The sequence below is a fragment of the Oryza brachyantha genome, chromosome 10 (genome assembly GCF_000231095.2).
Source record: "Oryza brachyantha chromosome 10, ObraRS2, whole genome shotgun sequence".
Classification (NCBI taxonomy): Eukaryota; Viridiplantae; Streptophyta; class Magnoliopsida; order Poales; family Poaceae; genus Oryza; species Oryza brachyantha.
The window spans coordinates 13,292,401-13,311,521 of NC_023172.2; the positions used below are offsets into that span (position 1 = coordinate 13,292,401).

The 19,121-nt window shown below is 44.2% G+C and overlaps 4 protein-coding genes across 5 annotated transcripts; 2 read left to right on the forward strand and 2 right to left on the reverse strand.

The window, feature by feature from the left end:
* Nucleotides 1-1,269: 1,269 nt before the first annotated feature.
* On the reverse strand, nt 1,270-1,909 carry LOC102717930 (non-specific lipid-transfer protein 2P-like). Its single transcript, XM_040528337.1, has one exon. It carries the CDS (start codon nt 1,811-1,813, stop codon nt 1,535-1,537), a length of 279 nt encoding a protein of 92 aa, XP_040384271.1. The 5' UTR covers nt 1,814-1,909; the 3' UTR covers nt 1,270-1,534.
* A 6,490-nt stretch (nt 1,910-8,399) lies between these two features.
* On the forward strand, nt 8,400-10,504 carry LOC102710626. The gene is made up of 4 exons (XM_040528423.1): nt 8,400-8,486; nt 8,606-8,917; nt 9,016-9,873; nt 10,099-10,504. Exons 1-4 carry the CDS (start codon nt 8,423-8,425, stop codon nt 10,194-10,196), a joined length of 1,332 nt encoding a protein of 443 aa, XP_040384357.1. The 5' UTR covers nt 8,400-8,422; the 3' UTR covers nt 10,197-10,504.
* Nucleotides 10,505-11,454: 950 nt separating this feature from the next.
* LOC102718209 (pentatricopeptide repeat-containing protein At3g60050-like) lies at nt 11,455-13,516 on the forward strand. The gene has a single exon (XM_006661865.3). It carries the CDS (start codon nt 11,722-11,724, stop codon nt 13,237-13,239), a length of 1,518 nt encoding a protein of 505 aa, XP_006661928.1. The 5' UTR covers nt 11,455-11,721; the 3' UTR covers nt 13,240-13,516.
* Nucleotides 13,517-17,556: 4,040 nt separating this feature from the next.
* On the reverse strand, nt 17,557-19,032 carry LOC102718489 (heavy metal-associated isoprenylated plant protein 39-like). Of its 2 annotated transcripts, none has more exons than XM_006661866.2 (3): nt 18,922-19,032; nt 18,753-18,834; nt 17,557-17,951 (listed from the first exon to the last, which is right to left on the reverse strand). In XM_006661866.2, the coding sequence occupies exons 1-3, from the start codon at nt 18,928-18,930 to the stop codon at nt 17,722-17,724; spliced, it is 321 nt and encodes a 106-aa protein (XP_006661929.1). In that variant the 5' UTR covers nt 18,931-19,032; the 3' UTR covers nt 17,557-17,721. The 2 variants fall into 2 exon arrangements, with proteins under 2 accessions (XP_006661929.1, XP_006661930.1); XM_006661867.2 differs by having other exon boundaries at nt 18,753-18,831; nt 18,922-19,030.
* Between the last annotated feature and the right edge of the window lie 89 nt (nt 19,033-19,121).

A 19,121-nucleotide genomic window follows, 5' to 3' on the forward strand; every position in this document is an offset into this window, starting at 1 on the left:
GTTAGCTGCTCAAGCTAAAGCTGCAAATGTGTCGTTGTCTGCGCGTTGTTTGCCATGTTTCGTCGTGGTCAAAATATTGGTTCGAATCATCACATATTCATGTATCTAGGACCCTGTTCCTAGTTCCTACAGCTCATCCTGGCATGTGATTGTTGGCATTTCTAGCTCTAACTTTAAATGTTTCTTTGATTTTGAGTTTTTTATAAAAAAGAGGAATTTAATTTTTTCATGTGAAAATGTTGTAAAACTTGTGTGTTCTGAAGAAGCATTAAGATTTTTTAGAGTTGATCATGTGTATTAAAAGAGTAAGTTAAAATGGAGGAATATTGTAATTGATTAAGAGAATCAACTAGGTAGAGAAATTTTATATTTGAAACATTTTTATTGGTTGAGAAAAGAATGTAGGTAAAAGGGTTACTATATTTTAAAACAAAATTTGAATGCTAGAAGTTAGTATATTTTGTGAAGAAGGGAGAAATATTCTTTTTCTTGTAATGGTGTTGTTTCCTTATAGTTTGTAATACAAATTTGGTAAGAGTTGAACCAATCTTGTGAGTTTGAAGTACCGTACATGTCAAATTTATGCATTCCAAATGAGACCCAGCTTAACTCCATGTTAACACATGTTTAGTGGTATTTATTATTGTAGTACCTCTCTGTTTTAATGTGTGACGTTTTGCCATTTCGACTCGACGTTCGATCATTTGTCTGGTTAGAAAAGTAAGTGCAAATATTCAACAATATATTGTGCTTAAATAACTTTTAGATATAAAATAAATCACAACAAAATAAATATATTTTTTAAGAAAATAAGATGAATAACTTCGTAACAACAAAAATCAAAGCAAGGATTGAGTCCGTACGATTTTATAGACAATATTTAAGCTTAGTTCCCGAGAACTTCACCCCTATGTTATCTTTCCAAACCAAGGTTTTAAGTGTTAATGATTTGTTGATACGAGAACATCTGTTACAAATTTTTTAGAGTTTTCACTCAATCTCTTTTATATTCATAGTCCATTCGTTCAAAATAAGTGTCTACTTTGATCAAATTGAAAAATGATACTCATTTAAATAACCTCTATGCTCCTGTTTATTATCTTTTTGGTGATCGAAAGATGTGCTAACTTAACTTCTAACAAGCATAGTAATTATGGATCGATGCTCCTAATTACTATGGTTTTTTTTCATTAAGTTCTTAAATAGTAACTTATTTGAACAATTTTTTTAAAACAAAATAGTAACCCATTTCGGGACCGAAAGAGTATGTTTGCTCGATTTATCTTCCGTAACATGTTTTCAAACTCGGAACTTACACTTTCATACCGAAAGGACACCAATTGGATCGGTCAAACACGCGCGAAATCAATCGATAAACATTATTAATTTGATTCAAATATATAGCACACATCCAAATTTATTCAAGCGCACGTACACCGTTATATATACCGAGCATGCACACACAGAGAGCAAGTCCACCGCGTCGCGCCATCGTCGTCTCCGGCGCCGGCGCCGGCGAGGCCGGCCCAGCTGCCTAGCAGCGCGGGATGGCGATGCCGCAGGAGGAGAGCGTCTTGCGCGCGTTGCCGCTGTTGATGTAGGAGGCGTACGCCGGGTTGCGCGCGTACTGGCAGAAGCAACCCCTCTGCGCCCGCAGGTTGGAGCAGCACGACGCCGACGGCGCCGACCCGCCGATGATCGCGCCCGCGCACACCGCCAGCTGCCCCGCGTTGCACTGCGCCGCCGCCGGCGCCGGCGCTGCCATCGCCGCCGCCACCAGCAGCAGCACCGTCACCGCCGCCCACTTCGCCATGGCCAGTGCACGATCGAGTGCTTGATGCGAACGATCGATGCAGTTGGATTAGTACTTTGGCGAGTGTGATGGTGCACTGGAAGAAGGCATGAACGTGCCGGGTATATATAGGCGGGAAGCCGTAGGCAGTGGCAGCCTATGTAATTCGCACCTCTTTGCCACTCTCTAATAATTGGCTATAGCTTTCTAATTTCCACTAAATAATAACGATGCAAATATGTGTGTTTATAGTGGGTACGTCGTAATTTTATGAGCACTTTCGAAGACCGACTTTGGTTATACGAAAACTTAGAAATTCGTAGTGAATGTTTCGTTTATCAACAGGTCCATCGACTATCGATGAAAGAATAGTTAACGGTAAATATAAGTATCCGTATAAAATCTAGAATTTAAATACAATAGATATGTTCTATCATACTAATAATGTAATCAATTGAGATACGCTTATTCCATTGATTATACCTTATTTGAACAGAAATACTTTAGAACGAATGTCTGTTTGAACGGAAGAAGCCACACACTCCGCCGCCGCCGCTCTCCCCTGTATTTGCGCCACCTACGCTGTCTCCCCTATGTGCCTGCGCCGTGCTTCTCCCTCCATGCTGTCCTCGTCACGTGGTATCGACGATATCAGTTAGTATTATATAATATCAAATGTTTATAAGTATCATATCTAAACAGAATTTCGTGAAGCGGTCATTCTGTTATTTGAAATAAAGCTTTGAATGAATTTTATTATCAATGTAAAAATTTATCCTCCACCTCAATCACTCGTGCCAAGAATTAATCAGGGTTCTCTCCTTAAAAGTGAGAGAAAGAAAAGAAAACTGATGGCAGCAACTGTTGTCTCGAACTGGAATGACAGTTCATTAATGTGAATGACACGTACCTGAAATTTTCCCTACCGACAACGTCCGAAGTTAATGTCTGAAATCGGTGCATCTCGATCTCATTCATCACAAATCATCAAAACCAACCAACAGTCCGGTGTGGTTAGTTTTGCCGGTTTTCACTGCCAAAGTTTCGCATGAATTTAAGCAGAACGGAGACAAAGATAAATTTCAGATTATTTTCAGAACGGAGATGCAATCTTGGCGAGTGGAATGGATTGCATCTGAGAATCGAAGCACGCAAGCAACCATTAGCAGCAGATGCACGCAACGCTCGATCGATTACCATCGTGACAATTTAGAGCATCCAAGGCCAGCTGAACACGAAAACAAGACGAGCATATATGGTCCCCAATGCTGATTACTGTATGGGATTATTCTTGGGTCCGTATAGCACAGTGATCAAATGTTTAAAAATTTTAATTTCATCAATTAAATGTGGTTATGGTTGTTGAATGATAATATAAAGACGTGCACGTAAGTCAAAAATCTCATGCGTACACGCCCTCCCTCCAAGCCCCCATGAATTGCACGTTTGTTTGACAGATAAATAAAAAATCAAACGTTTGGTCAATAGCAAAAGTGTTATTTATTTATTCTCGCTGGGTGCCTAAGTCTACGCAACGAGCTGTCATTAATTTAGACACGGCCAGAAATTATCAGGTCTCTAAAAGGTGGCTAAAATTGATCGTTACATTTGAATTTTGAGAATTATGCTGGAAAACATATCTCCAACAAGTTTCTTAGTTCATTTATAAAATTTATGTATGCTTAAAATCATCTCTCTCGTATCATATACTTAGGGCAGATATATGCATGGGTTTCCAATATAAGTTATTCAATTTTAGACTTCTTTCTAAGGAGAGTGTATTTTTTATACCTAATAATTTTTTTATGGCCCCAATAACTTTGGTACTGCAGATATATGCGTTCACAATACAAGTTATTCAACTTTGGACTTCTATGTGAGAAGATCAGTGTAATCTTGATGTCTAATATTTTTTTAGATGAACACAATATGAAATTTTATGAGTAAAATATTAGCATTATCTTGTAAATGCACCTAGTAATTTTCTTAAGAAGAGTCAAGGGAGCTGCACCACCTGAACACTTTCACTCATAATTAAGTGGAGAAGAAACCGGTACAGTTGAGCATATATTGGGGAAGCAGTTTTTTAGCACACGGGTGTACATACACCCGTTGCTTACATGTCATTTAAATAGTCATTAAAAATATAAAAAATTTTTGACAAGATAGATTAATATGAGCTATATCAGTCCACCAACATGCAAGACCAGTGTAATCTTGATGTCTAATATTTTTTTAGATGAACGCAATATGAAATTTTATGAGTAAAATATTAGCATTATCTTGTAAATGCACCTAGTAATTTTCTTACGAAGAGTCAAGGGAGCTGCACCACCTGAACACTTTCACTCATAATTAAGTGGAGAAGAAACCGGTACAATTGAGCATATATTGGGGAAGCAGTTTTTTAGCACACGGGTGTACATACACCCGTTGCTTACATGCCATTTAAATAGTCATCAAAAATATGAAAAAAATTTGACAAGATAGATCAATATGAGCTATATCAGTCCACCAACATGCAAATTTAAATTCAACTTCTATAAGTTGTAGCAAAAATAACGAAAATAATTATGGATATGCGTACACTTAGTTTCAGTTTTGTTTGTTTTTTTGCTACAACTTGTAGAAGTTGAATTTAAACTTGCATGTTTGTGGAGTGATATAACTCATATTAATCTATCTTATCAATTTTTTCATATTTTTAATGACTATTTAAATGACATGTAAGCATAAGGATGTACATATGCCCCTGTGTTAAAAACTGTTTCCATATATTGGGGGTAGAAGGGCAATGTTTTCATCTCAAGACTGCACGTCTCTCTCTGTGTTATTCATTCTTTCTATCCAGAGGTAGCATTGTGTCCTTGACACACATGCTCTCGAGTTCCACCGGAATGGAAGGGCCGGGGGATTCCCATTTTATTGAAGATCGACCACGTCGTGCCTATGGTTCTATCTAGCGTAAACAAAACAACTTATTAACAACTAAAAATTAATTTATAATAGGTTTTTTATACACTTGTGCTAGCAATCTAGAAGTAAGTACCAAAAATAAACTATGGTAAAAAACTCTAAAATCAATTTTAAATTTTAAGTTTTAATATTTAAATTTGGGTCTCTGCCGTTAAAAACATGTTACTTCATGGGAACGTGAAGCGCGTGATTTCATGTTAGGCATCCAACAAGAACGTACACATGCGACTATCTGGCCCTACGAGCTCGCTCGAGCGTGCTTTTGACTGCATGATCTCCTTAATTAGCCAAACAAATTAAGACGAAAATGAATGAATGAATGAACGAACTAACGAACGGAGAAGAAAGAGATATGGATGCTCAAGTGCGTGCATGTCGTCGTATGGGTCTCTTTGACTAGGAGCAGTGGATCGATATGTATGGACTTCCTCCGTTTCCGTGGGGCGATTGGAAAAAACCAAATAAAGTATTTATAAATAAAAAAAATATTTATGAATAATTTTTTTATATACTTTTTTTCTTAGCAATCTAAAAGTTAAGACTGAAAAATAAATTTTAGTGAAAAACTTTAAACTTAGCGCCAAATTTAAGGTTGAAAAGATGGAGTGAATTCTTGTCATTTTAGATAAGAAAGAAGATGGTGATCAAATTTTTAAAATTGTATTAATAACTTTTAAAATATTTACTTTGAAAACAATAGAATAACATGTATAGATGATTTTGAAGAGTATTTAATAAAAGTAAATAATTATTTGTTCTTTTATATATCTATAAAAAGCATAATCAAACATATTTTTTAGGAAAACCGTATGTTGTTCGAAATAATAAGAATTATCAAACCGTAAGAGCATACGCACGTGCGGGCAGCGGTGGTCTATCTCTGCCAAATTAATTGGATCACAACAAGAACAGCATCAATCAAGATCGACGTGGCTCCTGCACCAAATAAGCAACACCCGTCCAAGCAGTTAAGTTAGGCATCCATGAGAGCTCCGTTATTGTTTCTTTCTGTATTGGAAATCAGTATCCGGCCGTCTCGATTATGGATGAGTTCCTGAGGAGTGAAGTACTACATCCGTATTACAATGGATGACATCATATCATTGACCTTTTTACCCATGTTACTATTCATCTAATTCAAAAAAATTTTATGTAGTTATTTTTTTTATGGTTAGATTTATTGTCAAATGTATTTTAATTATAATTTTTTACAAATATGCAAAAAAAATAAGACAAATAATCAAATATATAACAAAAATTCAACATTAAAATGTGGAGGGAGTAATTTATTGCAAACTCATGTATAATTGTTGCATGCAAAAAAAAAAGACACACACCCTTGTATTTTCCTTTTTTGTGTATATATGTTTTATGATTATTTTAAATATTCAAACTTAAATTTGGAGCTAATTTTGAGGTTATTTCATTGTAATTTATTCTTCAGCCTTATCTTTTAGATCACAGAGAACACTCATGTAATAAATTTATTTACAATTTACTCTGTGTTTGCAAATATGTCGTTAACCCAAACAATCACCTATAGACTCTCCATACTTGGGCGCATATATGTTTGGTTTGGCTGTATACCTTTTTACACATGTTTACTATGTCGTTTGGTACGGATTTAATACTCACTCTATTTTATATTATAATATATTTTAAAATTTTTATGTTTTTCTATAAAGTTAAATTTAAGAAAAAGATAAGTGAGAAAAATATATCTTGTGATATGAAGTGGAAAAATATCATTGTGTTCCCATGCTTTCTGGCACTGTCATGATTACATATATAAAAGCCCGGTGGCTACTATGCTATAGTACTTAATTTGGATCCAATTAACAGTGTTAGCAAATCTCGTGCATTATTCCCTTTGGCACTGTAAGGACATGTACAAAGTACTTTCATTACCGTCTTTATTGATGCATACTCACTGACGTGGAAGAGAGAGGATAGAAGAGAGAAAAGTGGTTGTTTTGCATGAAGTCAGCAAAACATCGACTCTCGTTGCATAAAACGAGGAGACAACCAGAAAATTTGCTTTGTACGTGTGCTAACTCTAATAAGAGGCACTGATAATTAAGATGAAACATGAACGGAAAATTAATTAGCATGTAATTATGAAGAATCAATTTAAAAGACTGATTTGTATGAGGTGTTTTTTCTGCTGACGTGGCTTGAGATCGAATATGCCCTAAGTTGATTAGCTGTTGCCAGTTGGGATTATAATGCCAAACCGCAATCATGGTCTCTAAATTTTGAATAGTTCGTGTTTGTCCTTTCAGGGGCAGAATGAATACAATCAAGTTCGGTTTTGTTTATTACTCCATATATTCCAAAATTTTATTACCATTTTCAACCTTTCTATATTTTGGATTTGTCAAAATTTGGTAAATAAACAAACTAAATATACCATTGACAATACATCCCTATCTACTTTTGGTAATTCCTAACTTTCTACCCTCAAAACTTTTACCAAAATTTGGTAAGATATTAAGCCAAACACCACATAATTTTTCCATACCATTTCAAATAGCGGTAGTGCCAAACTTTGGAAAGGTCTTTTGGCAATGAAAACAAACAGGCCCGAAGAAAATTCATGAGGATTTATGTTTCTGTGAAATTTCTGGTAGCGAAGGGGAGTCAACAAAAAAAAGAGAAATCAAATTTTTCGATTTTGCGATAGAGAAAAAGAGAAAGAGTAGGCCGGCCCAGAGAATTTGGGCCGGGTGGGCTTCGGTGATCCAGGAGCGCGGTGGGCCACGTCGGCCCATCTGCATCAAATCACATCACAGGTGAGATATCGGCCCACCAGATGCAGGGCCCAGTTGGGACCGTACGGCGCACAGAAGGCCCAATATCACTGTACCACGCGGATGCAGATTCATTCAGGTCATGGGCCCAAACACAGTTACATAAACCCCCAAAATGAAGAAACTTAACACACGCATCTTTTTCTTAAGAAAACATGAATCTCTCTTATCTTACACCACTAAACTACTATTAACATTTACGGTTATAAAATATTCTATTTTTCCTAAATTTATATAAATATAATAAATAGACATATATATATAATAATACTTGACCCATGCATTAATCTATAGAAAATCAAAATATCTTATTATCTGAAATGGGCCAAATAAAACAGTTCAAGTTGTACATGCGTCCAAATATTTTCATCCTCGGTTTATTTCCTAAAACAGAAAACTTTATTTCTCAAAAAAGGAAAAAAAGTCCAACACATACACTTTCCTTTTCTTGCGAAAGCAGCGACCAAAGAGGCTAAAAAATGGGCGCGTCCAAGATCGCGCTGCCACATGACGCCGACGGGCTCCGATGAATTTTTTTTAATCAAATTCCGATCAAATCATTCCTCGCCGGCGTCCAACCCGGATAGGTGGACACCTTCGAGTCGCTTCTCCTCTCCGGCGATCCGGCCCAACCCAACCATCGCCACGCGTCCCTCCCCTCCTCGCCGCCCACCTCCCACGTGTGCGTCGACGTGGCACCCACCCCTCCCCCCTTCTCCCGCCTATATCCTCCTCGCCTCGCCATTGCCACCCCTCATCAGCTCCATCTCCTCGTCGTCGTCGTCTTCCACCTCGCGCGCTAATTCCATTCGTTTCAGTAGTAAGTGACTAGCTTGCGGCGACGATGGACGCGCCGGCCATGGTCATGAACAGGCACGTTCCCGAGGACGTCGGCCTCCGCAACGTCGGTGAGTGTTTGTGGTCGGTCGATTGATCGACGATGCTGTCTCTGCAACGCCGTCGAGTCGTCGTCGGCGGCGAGGTTACTGATCGTCTGATTGGTTGTGGTGGGTGTTTGTTGCTGCAGCGGCGGCGGAGGAGGAGGGGGGACAGGGGCAGATGCGCCGGGGAGAGGAGAAGCAGCACAAGCCGGTGCTCAAGAAGGTGAAGGAGAAGGTCAAGAAGATCAAGAACACCATCGCCGGCGGCCACGGCGGGAACAACGGCGGTGGGGAGCAGGGCGACGAGCGCTCTGGAGGAGGAAGCAGCAGCAGCGAGGAGGGCGAGGACGATGTGGCGGCGCAGAGGATGGGTGCGGTGGAACAGGGCGGGTACCAGGAGGACGTCGAGGACAAGCCCGTCGCCATGGAGTCGGACCCCGAGGTCCATGGCGCGCCGAGTAAGCTACTGCTCCGTTGATCTCCCCACGTCCACGTGTGTCGTCGTCGTCGTCTGCTCAGATCGGCAAAGGTCTGAAACTTGTTTGGTTGGTTGCAGTGTACGATTCGGCGAGGATCCCGGCGGTGCAGGAGGTGGAAGGCGACGACGCGCCGAGGGTGCGGCTAGGCGACCTCGGCGGCCCCGTCGTCGAGGACCCGGCGGCGCCACACTCCACGACGCGGGCGCCGCGGGAAGGGGAGGACATCGGCACGACGCCCGTCGTGCGCGCCTTCGAGTCGATGAGCATCTCCGACGACCACCCGAAGCACGTCGGCGCCGGGAAGCCAGACGATGACGTGGCGAAGGAGCCAATGCCGGTGTCGGACGTCACCGCCGGCGGTGAGGAGTGGAAGGACGCGAACGCGACACCGACCGACGGCGGTCACGGCGCCGCTGCTCCCGGCGCGACGCCCACCGACGGAGCCGCGTCCGGCGCGACCTACACCGACAAGATCAAGTCGGCGGCGGCGGGCACCACGGAGTACGGCAAGAAGCTGGCCACCACGGTGTACGAGAAGGTCGCCGGCGTCGGCACGGTCGTGGTCGGCAAGGTGCAGCAGGTGACGCAGTCTGCCGGCAGCCCACGGTCCCAGGCCACCGCACAGGACTCCACCACCACCGCCGCCGCCGGCGGCGAGCCGGCGAGCGGGCAGCCGCAGCAGGACAAGGGCGTAACGGTCACCGGCTACATCGCCGACAAGCTCCGTCCGGGCGACGAGGACCGCGAGCTCAGCCAGGCGATCTCCGGCGCGGTGCAGCGGCGCAAGGACGACGTCGGGAGCGCGGTGCCGGCGCCGAGCACCGCGATGGCCAAGGCCCGGGAGGCCCCCGCCCAGGTGCTCACCAAGGCGCGCGAGACCGTCACCTCGCTCACCGGCGGGAGCCGCGTCTCCGATTCAGCTCAGCCCACCACAGGTACTCCATTCACGCCGGCACGCCGCCGCGCACCACCTCACCACGACCTGACAAAGCCGTTTTCTTTTTGCAATTCTTCACATTTTCGTTTTTGCTTATGCTCATGTACCAAAATTTAAATTTTCAACATTAAATTTAAAGTTTTATGTTTTTATTGTAATTGATTGATAAAAACATGTTCTTAAACATTTTATTTATAAATTATTATTATTATTTTTTTTGCAGATGCGAGCGTGACGGATGGCGCGCGGGTGGAGGGGCCGGTGGTGCGCGGGGAAGAGATCGGAGACCCGCAGCCCAAGCCGAACGTAAGCATGACGTGAACGCGAGGCCCAAGCCGGCTGCACGAAATGGATCATCCTTTTTGTGTTTATGTATGTAATGCGTGATTAATGTTGCCTGTGTCGTGTGCTTGGAATAAACCCGTGTATACGGTTTTGTTGTGTTGATGTGCAGTTTTTTTTTGTTTGGTGTCTCATGTGTATCTGTGAATCTAAAGCACTCCATTTTTATTTTGAAAATGACGAAGTTCAGACGATGGGTGTAATGATTTGTTGTACGCACTGTTGTTTGTTTGTATCATTGTATGAGGAGCTCATTCCACAAGTGTTATATGAAACGGATCACAAGTTTGAGCAACTCCAGTGCAAGAGTTCCTTAAGAGAACAAACAAGGGGTGATGGTTAAGGCTTTTCTATAGAAAAAAAAGTTAGAAACGAAAATAATTTATAAATAATTTTTTTATATATGTATTCTTATAATTTAAAATTTTAAATTTGGGCTTTAGGCTTATAAGCATAAGCGGCCCGTGCAAACTGGAAAAATTCCAACCTAATGCAGCAATTAACCCGGCTAAGTTGCAAGAAGTTCATTCACCCGCTTTTTTGCGTGGAAACAACCTTCATCTCTTGCGAAAGTGAATTTGTGAACCTGCGAATCTAATCAAAGTGCCTGTCGAAGTTGCCAATGTAACAGATGGCTTACAAGTTACAAGTGCCATATGTGCCAAAACATTTGGAGTTGTGACAATGAAGTGGTGTTAGATGTGGTCAGACAATTGGCCATGGCCAGGTCATAAGCTTCCAAACATTTCTGGCTATTCTTGCTGATGCGTAACCTGAATCACAGAGTTAATCCCTCAATGTAAGTGTATTTTTAGCCGCCTATAAACAAATTAGTAAAAGAATTAATTACTTAACTGTTCTTTATTAAATAATAAGATTATGTGAGTGAGAAGTAAGAAGACAGATTTAAATTTCAGAAACGCTTTAAAAATAATATAATGAAACGTTATACTGAAAGTAGTTATATTTTCACTAAGATAACTGACCAAGGTAAGCTATATATTGGTACTGGGCAATGAGACTGTCAGGAAGAGGCGTTGATTGTGCCTGTGTGGGAGTCTGGGAGATAGCTGATCGAGTGAGTGGTTGACTGACCCCCCAACAATTATCTGGAAACAACCTTCTCATAACTAAATTTTATCTACTGGAAACATCTGTTAATGTAAAAAGTTTTCAAAGATTTTGTACACAAAGTGTTTTTTTTCTTTTCTAAAAGGGCTAAAATTGTGAAAATTACCCAAACATGGGCCTCTAGCCCAACACGGCATACAAATTCGGCCCAAAAATAAATCCCATTCTAACAACGGCCCAAGTACGCTGCGCTTGGCAGCCACCACCTCTCGGCAAACTCCTCTTCGCGCCGCCGCCGCCCGCCATCGCCGCTCCCCCCCGCTCGCCATTGCCGCCGCCCTACCGTTCCAAAGCTTCCCGGCCACCTCCCCGCCCCGCCTTCGCTCTCGCGCGAGATGCGTCCACGCGAGCCTCTGAGCTGCCCGTCGGCGGCATGAACCCGGTCGCTCGCCCACCCGCGTTGCGGACGCTCTCCGCCCTCCTCTGCCCGCGCAGGCGGCTATGCGGAGTCCACGCGGGGAGCGGGGGCGAGGGGAATGGCTCTGGGAGGAGCGATGGTGGCGGCGTCCGCGTGGGAGGGGAGGGGGAGGAGGAGGGGGAGGTAGGCTTGGATGCTGACCGCGTCCCGGAGGAGGTGCTGCTCCGGCTGCCGACGCCCGGCCGGGCTGAGACCGACGACGATGATGGCGAAAATTTGTCCCCTGGCGTGGGGTCCGGTTCCAGGAGGAGGCTCTCCGAGGAGTTGAGGCTGGAGGCTGATAGGATTGTTAAGATCCTTCTCCAGGACGGCCCGGGGTTCAACACCCGCCAGGCGCTCGACGAAATGCGGCCGAGGGTGTCCAACGCGCTTGTCAGGAAAGTTCTGCTCAAGATTGTTTTCTCGATTGACAGTGTGAGCCATGCAAGGTACCCGAGTCTGGCTTACAAGTTTTTCTTGTGGGCGGAGCAGCAGGAGGGATACCGGCACGGCACGAGCATGTACAACCTCATCTTGAAGATCTTTGCTGAGTGTGGCGAGCTCAAGGCGATGTGGCGGCTGCTTGAGGATATGACGGAGAAAGGGCTGCCTGTGTCTTCCCGGACGTTCCACCTCTTGGTATGCACGTCTGGGCAGGCTGGGTTGAGGCGGAGGCTGGTGGAGAGGTTCATCAAGTCAAGTAACTTCAATTATCGCCCGTTTAGGAACTCATTCAATGCGATATTGCACACTCTCCTGACAATAGGACAGTACTCGTTGATTGAGTGGGTTCACCAGAAAATGATCGATGAGGGCCACTCACCTGATGTATTGACATACAACGTGGTTATGCGTGCCAAGTATATGCTCGGGAAGTTGGATCAATTCCATAAGTTGCTTGATGAGATGGGGAAAAATGGGCTTGCACCTGACCTGTACACGTACAATCTTTTGCTTCATGTGCTTGGTAAAGGAGACAAACCACTTGCTGCTCTCAATTTACTGAACTATATGAGTGATGCTGGCTGTGTACCGAATGTGCTCCATTTCACAAACTTGATAGATGGTCTCAGCCGTGCTGGCAACCTAGAAGCTTGCAAGTATTTCTTCGATGAGATGGTCAAGAAAGCGTGTCAGCCAGATGTGGTTTGCTACACTGTTATGATCACGGGTTATGTGGCAGCTGGGGATTTCGATGAAGCCCAGAAGTTCTTCGATGATATGCTGCTGAGAGGGCAACTTCCGAATGTGTACACTTACAATTCCATGATATGTGGGCTTTGCGTAGTAGGAAAATTTGATAAAGCCTGCTCTCTGCTGAAGGACATGGACTTGCGTGGATGCACTCCAAACTTTAAAGTGTATAGTACTCTAGTGAGTAGGTTGCGAAATGCTGGGAAGGATTCTGAGGCTAACAATATCATTCAGTATATGACAAATAAGGGTCATTATCTTCATTTATTGTCAAGGTTCAGGGGATATAGAAGATGCTGAGATGTGAGGCCCCATAGACAGTTGCAGAGTGTAATTTTGTTGTATTTTCCAATTTGGGAAGATGGATCATAAGGGAGTATTCTGTGAGGTAAACCATTCACCCTTGAACTGTCACTGTGGCACATGCCATGTAAGGGTTTCTTATCTGTTGATTCAGTACAGAAATGCAACACTGTATACTTAATTGTTTTATGCACTAATGAAATGGGATAGGGTGGGGCTCCCTAGTGTGTCATAAATCCTAATCATAGCTCTTGATCAAGGAATTCAACCCTGATTCACTAGTCCTAAATAGGAAACCAACCTTTGTTCTGTTGCACTGTAGTACACAGTATTTTTGATTTACTTCCACGCCTAGTCTCATTTCTGCCAACTCTAGATAGGCTTAGCTTAGTGGATTATATGTCATAGATCAGATAACATCCATATAAACATTGTGCATTATCTTGCAGCACTAAGATTGTTTTCCTGAAAAGACTATGCAAATCTTGCCCCTTAATGATGCTCTTTTAGGTTATTAGCATATTATCTCGTCACTGATTGTTTTGCTATTCTGCATTTTATGCAATGTATGATTAAAAATTTTCAGTAACTTAAATAGCTAGACATAAAGCAAGACACTGTTAAGACTACCTCCAGTCACAAATTTGGGCAGCGACAAAGTTTCCAAACACAGCCACGACGTGTAATATCTACTGTACATTTTAACATGTTCATTCTAAGTATTCATAGAGATAGCGATTGTTAAAGCTCATAATGCTTGGTTGCATGTACCCTGAAACAGCACTAATTTTTACTGGAGGGGATGTTAAATATTGTTCAAGTCAATTTCAACCTTGGCATCTCTAGTCATCCATTACCTTTTGTTGAACAAGTACTTAATATGATAGGTAAATGTCTGCATAGATTCAGCAAAGTAGCAATGTTCTCTAAGTTCTTTGAGTTACCAAATTGACTTTGGCCTCATAAAGTATTAAAATCGATCATATTGCCATATGTGAAGACAAATTGTCAATGCACAGTGTGTCGATGTTGATGAAGCATGTCACGCCCAGAAATTCCTCACACGAATTTCTGAACTTAATTGTGTATTAAATCCCTGTCCAGGACCAGCCAGGGTACACAAAAAGACAATGTTGATTACATAACCATCGTTCTTAGAAACAACTGAAAATTACACTTATTCTAGCGGAAATGCAGCGGAAAGAAAAACAAAGGGGGTAGACTAGCTCCAGCGGGTACGGCTCCAGTCCACAGGCAACACTTCGACGGCGGAACAGCTCACTCCTGAGAGGCACCTCCATCGGACTCTGCTTCTAGCTCTGGGTTGGGAAAGTTAAGCAAGGCTGAGTACAAACCACCGTACTCAACAAGTAACACGGACAAGGGGAAAACAAATGATGCATAGGGATTAACAAGGACAGGCTAGGGTTAGTTGCGATAAAGCAGCAATTTAAATAAATAACAGAGCTTAAAGAATAAAGGTAATTAAATACAGTAAAGCATAAATAGGTAAACAGTTGTAAAATTCCACAACACTGTCCAACGTTACACCACGTTGCGACAGGCCCAACCACTACTCAACGTTACACCACGTTGCAGTAGTCCCAAGTGATACCAGATTTTACTCAAGTTATTAGGGTTCACTAATCACAGTGAAGCTGGGAGTTCGCCCGTAACCGTGGGCACGGCTATTCGAATAGTTTATACTCTGATCAGAGGTGTACTACTGTACCCACAAGACACGACTCCACTACACTTGAACGTGCGCCGACATACCACCACGGCATACCGGAAAGGAGACCGTGATAGGACCCGTTACACAACCCTCCCTATTTAATCGTACCACACTTCAGGTTTCACCCCCTCCTTTACACCAAGTCGGGCGGTCCCCTCTTGTGCCTCAGTAGATCCGGAAGCAGGAGAAGCTTTCGTTACACCACGATTGCCCGTCCATACTCCATCACGGCTACCCTTGCCTGGGTACGTCAAATAGTTCGAAGTCATGCTTCAAATCCCACCTTACCCATTTCGGCATGTGGTTAGCACTTATTTACTTCCAGGGTTTCCCGTGAACCGGTCCTTAATTACCATGGGTGCGACTCTCGAAACCATGCACCCACATCCCACCATTATCAATATTTTAGTTGACATTAACCCGAACCGGGTAGTGAATCATTATTTCGGCTATCCAGAATTAAGCATAATTATATGTGATCCCATGAGCTATTTGTTCTAAGCATGGCTAAGCATTAACCTAGGCCTGACTCTAATCAAGTTACCCCTGGTCCAGCAACGAACAAAGTTGGATAAACAACGGCATAACAACAAGGTTCACCCGAAAATAGCATAAAGTAAGTATTTTAATTAAAACAATGCATATTTGAAATAATAAAGCGGGGAATTTGCAATAATGGGTTCAATATGTTCAAGGATGAGTGTCACTTGCCTTGCTCTGGCCCTTGGGGAACTTCGGCGACGATCTCGAAGTAAACCGGCTCTTCGGCGGGGTCCGAATCTAAGCGACAAAGCACAAAAATAAATAAAACAGGCACAAACTCTACTGAAACAGCAAAAGAAACTATTTTTAATGGATTCTTGATAATTTTATGAATTTAATGAAATTTGAATGGACCTAAACGGAGACTAGATGAATTACTTATGAATTTTAGAAGTTTTCTGGGTTTTTAACTAAACAGAAAAGTCCTAAATCAATTATTGCGCAATTAATGGGGCTGCTGACGTCAGCGAGGAGAGAGGGTACTGACGGCTGACAGGTGGGGACCACCTGTCGGTGAGAGAGAGAGGGAAACAGAGACTGACACGCGGGACCCACGGGAGGAGAGAGGAGGCGGGCGCGAGGAGCGACTGACGGGTGGGACCCACTCGTCAGCGAGAGGGAACAGAGAGCTGGGGACCGAACGCGCGGCTCGGCGGACGGCGGCGACCGGCGGGAGCGGCGGGCGACGCGGCGGCGGCGGCGCACGGCGACGGCGACGCGACGGCGACGACCGGCGAGCGGCGACGGCGCGACGGCGACGGCGACCGGGGCGGCGACGCACGGGCGCAACCCGGCAGAACAGCGGCGACGGCGACTGGCGAGCGGCGGCAGCGCGGCACACGTGGGCGCAAGAGACGGCGGCCAGACGTCGGCGACGCGGAGGCGACGACGACCACTGTGGCCGACGGGAGCGGCGGGCTTCGGCCTCGTCCGGCGACGGCACGCGACTCGGCGGCGGTGACCGGAAAGGGGGAAGAAAGAGGGGAGGTGGGTGCGGAGGCTCACCGGCGGCGGCGAGGGCGCGGACGGGTCGGCGAGACCGAGGCGAAGGTGGCGACGCGGGCGGGTGCGGGAGATCGGTGGTGGCGGTGGAGATCGATCGGCGGCAGCAACGGGCGAGACGCGGCGGCGGCCGGGCGACGAGGGAACGCGCGGCGCCGAGGAGGCTCCCTGGTGACGGCGAGGGTGGCAACAAGCCGGCGACAGAGGGACGGAGGTGGTGACGCGGCTAGGCGGCGACGACCGGTGACTGGTGGCGAGATTGCGCGGCGGCGGCGAACGGCGGCAGCGCGGCGGCGACTTGAGCGACGATGGTAAGCGAGCGACGGCGCGCGGCGACTCGGGATTTATAGGGTGGCGGCGACCGGCTAGGGCGGGCGGAGGTTGGAGACCGAGTCGGCGACGACGCGGTCCCGGCGGCGGCAGTTGCGGCAGCGGCGGTTGCGGCGCGGCGGCGGACGGAGTCGGACTCGGCGCGGGCGCGGCGCGGCGCGGCGAACGGTCACTGACAGGTGGGCCCCACCTGTCAGTGGCGTGGGAGAGAGGAGGAGGCGGCGCGGACTTCGCGGTGCGGCGAGCGGGCGACGGGCCGAGGCCGCGGCCCAGGCGGGGCGCGCGCGGCGGGCGGAGGGAGGCCGGCTCGGCTGGGCCGGCCGAGCGGGAAGACGGGCCGGCTCGGCTGGGCCGGCCCGGGAAGGAAAAGAAAAAGAAAAAGAAAAAGGAAAAAGAGAGAGGGAGGAAAATTGGACTTCGGCCCAATTTGAGAAGGAAGGGAAAAAGAAAGGAAAAAGGAGGGAAAAAGGAAAACCCCACTTTTGCCGAGTTTTAAATTAATTTGTTTGGCCGAATTTTGTACTTCTGCAATTTGAATTTAAATCCTGTTAGTCGATTTGCGAGCCACGATTTAATTGAGTTAATTCCTTTTAGAGGGATTTTTCCTGAGTTAATTAAGCCAATTGTTATTTACGGATTTCTTTTTACGATTTAGGCTTAGGACGAAACTCCGGGTGTGACAAAGCAATTGTCAGGTTGCAATCTTTTTGTAACTTTATGAAATATTACTAGCTTTTATCAATATGTACTTTACAGTATCATGGTACTACAGAGTAATTTCACATGAAACATTACTCAAAAGTCAAAGATATTGGCTATTCCACTTGAAGAGAGACACCATGCAATGGTTCTGTGTATCCATAATTTAATCATTTCTTCTCTTCTTTCTTTTCCTCTTTCTTCTCCTCTTTCTTCTCTTCCTTCTTCTCTTCTTTCTTCTCCTCTTTCTTTTCTTCCTTCTTCTCTTCTTTTGCAGGTCCAACCGACACAATGTCAATCTTCCCGATCTTCTTTAACTTCTTTGCAATGGCCACTGTATCCATTTCACCAATGATGGTCATCTTATTGTCCTTTAAATCTGCAGCTATGGAATCGATACCTGTACATGAAAAGAGGTGTGTAATGCATTAGATTTTCTTACTGACACAATAACAATTGTCGTTTTGTTATTCTTGTTTACTCCTTTTCCATTAAACCGTTCACCTTCCATTTTATGTGGTGGTAAGATAAGAACTGTATTGGTCATATGGTTCTTTGAAAATCGTATATTATATATGACATAACAACATCGCATATTACAAAATGCTTTCTTTTGATGATACAAGTTCTTACATCATTACATGTTTATGTGATTATACTGAATCTGAAGCATCCGGTTCTTTTTCCAAACTGTAGAAACTCATCTACAATCGTTCACCAACAAACATCACATAGTGACAATCCCGTGCATAGAAAAACAAACCTTTTTGTATGCCTAGCCATGGACCTCATTTTCTCGCTTCTACTTGTGCTTATAAGCTAAAATTGAATTTTCAACCGTAAATTTAGAGTTGATCTTGGGGAGTTTTCATCGTAGTTTATTTTTTAGCCTTTACTTTTAGATGTTAAAAACATGTATATAATTTTTTCTACAAATTATTTTTTGTTTGCAAATATGTCATTTGGCTTGAAAAAGTCAAATGATGACCCTGTATATCATCTGACCTGTTAAGTGATATCTTCATTGTTTTATGTGATGTGACAAACAATTTCTACCTTACATGATTCCTCTTATCAAGCTTCTGCCTAAAACCGTGCTAACCCTTCCAAATGTGATCTACAGATGTCTTTCAATCAGAGATCAAAACATAATTTACAATTTCAGCAGCAAAGGAAGAAAGGGGATGATACAGATTCTTACCATAGATATCCGCAACAGCTTCAATGGCTTTCTGCTTTATCTTATCATCGGTCATGGTTGGAACCCTCAACACCACCTTCTGCTGAGATTCAATCAACCAAGAACACGAAGGAGGTGTGAGCCGCCTAAGGAATTGTGGAATCAAACAATCAGGGAAAGCTGTTCGTACCTGAGCCATCTGAAAGCTGCGAATGGATGGAGAGTGGTGGAGGAGGGGAAAGGCCAATACTCTGCTGAGGTATGAACAATGAGAAGAAACCAAGGCTGGTGATGGCTCCGGGCTCCTTTATATGTAAAGGTGCAGGTGTACTGTCCTGTTGTGCCTGAGTCCAGGGCAGGTTATTGGGCAATGAGTCAGGTACTCAATCC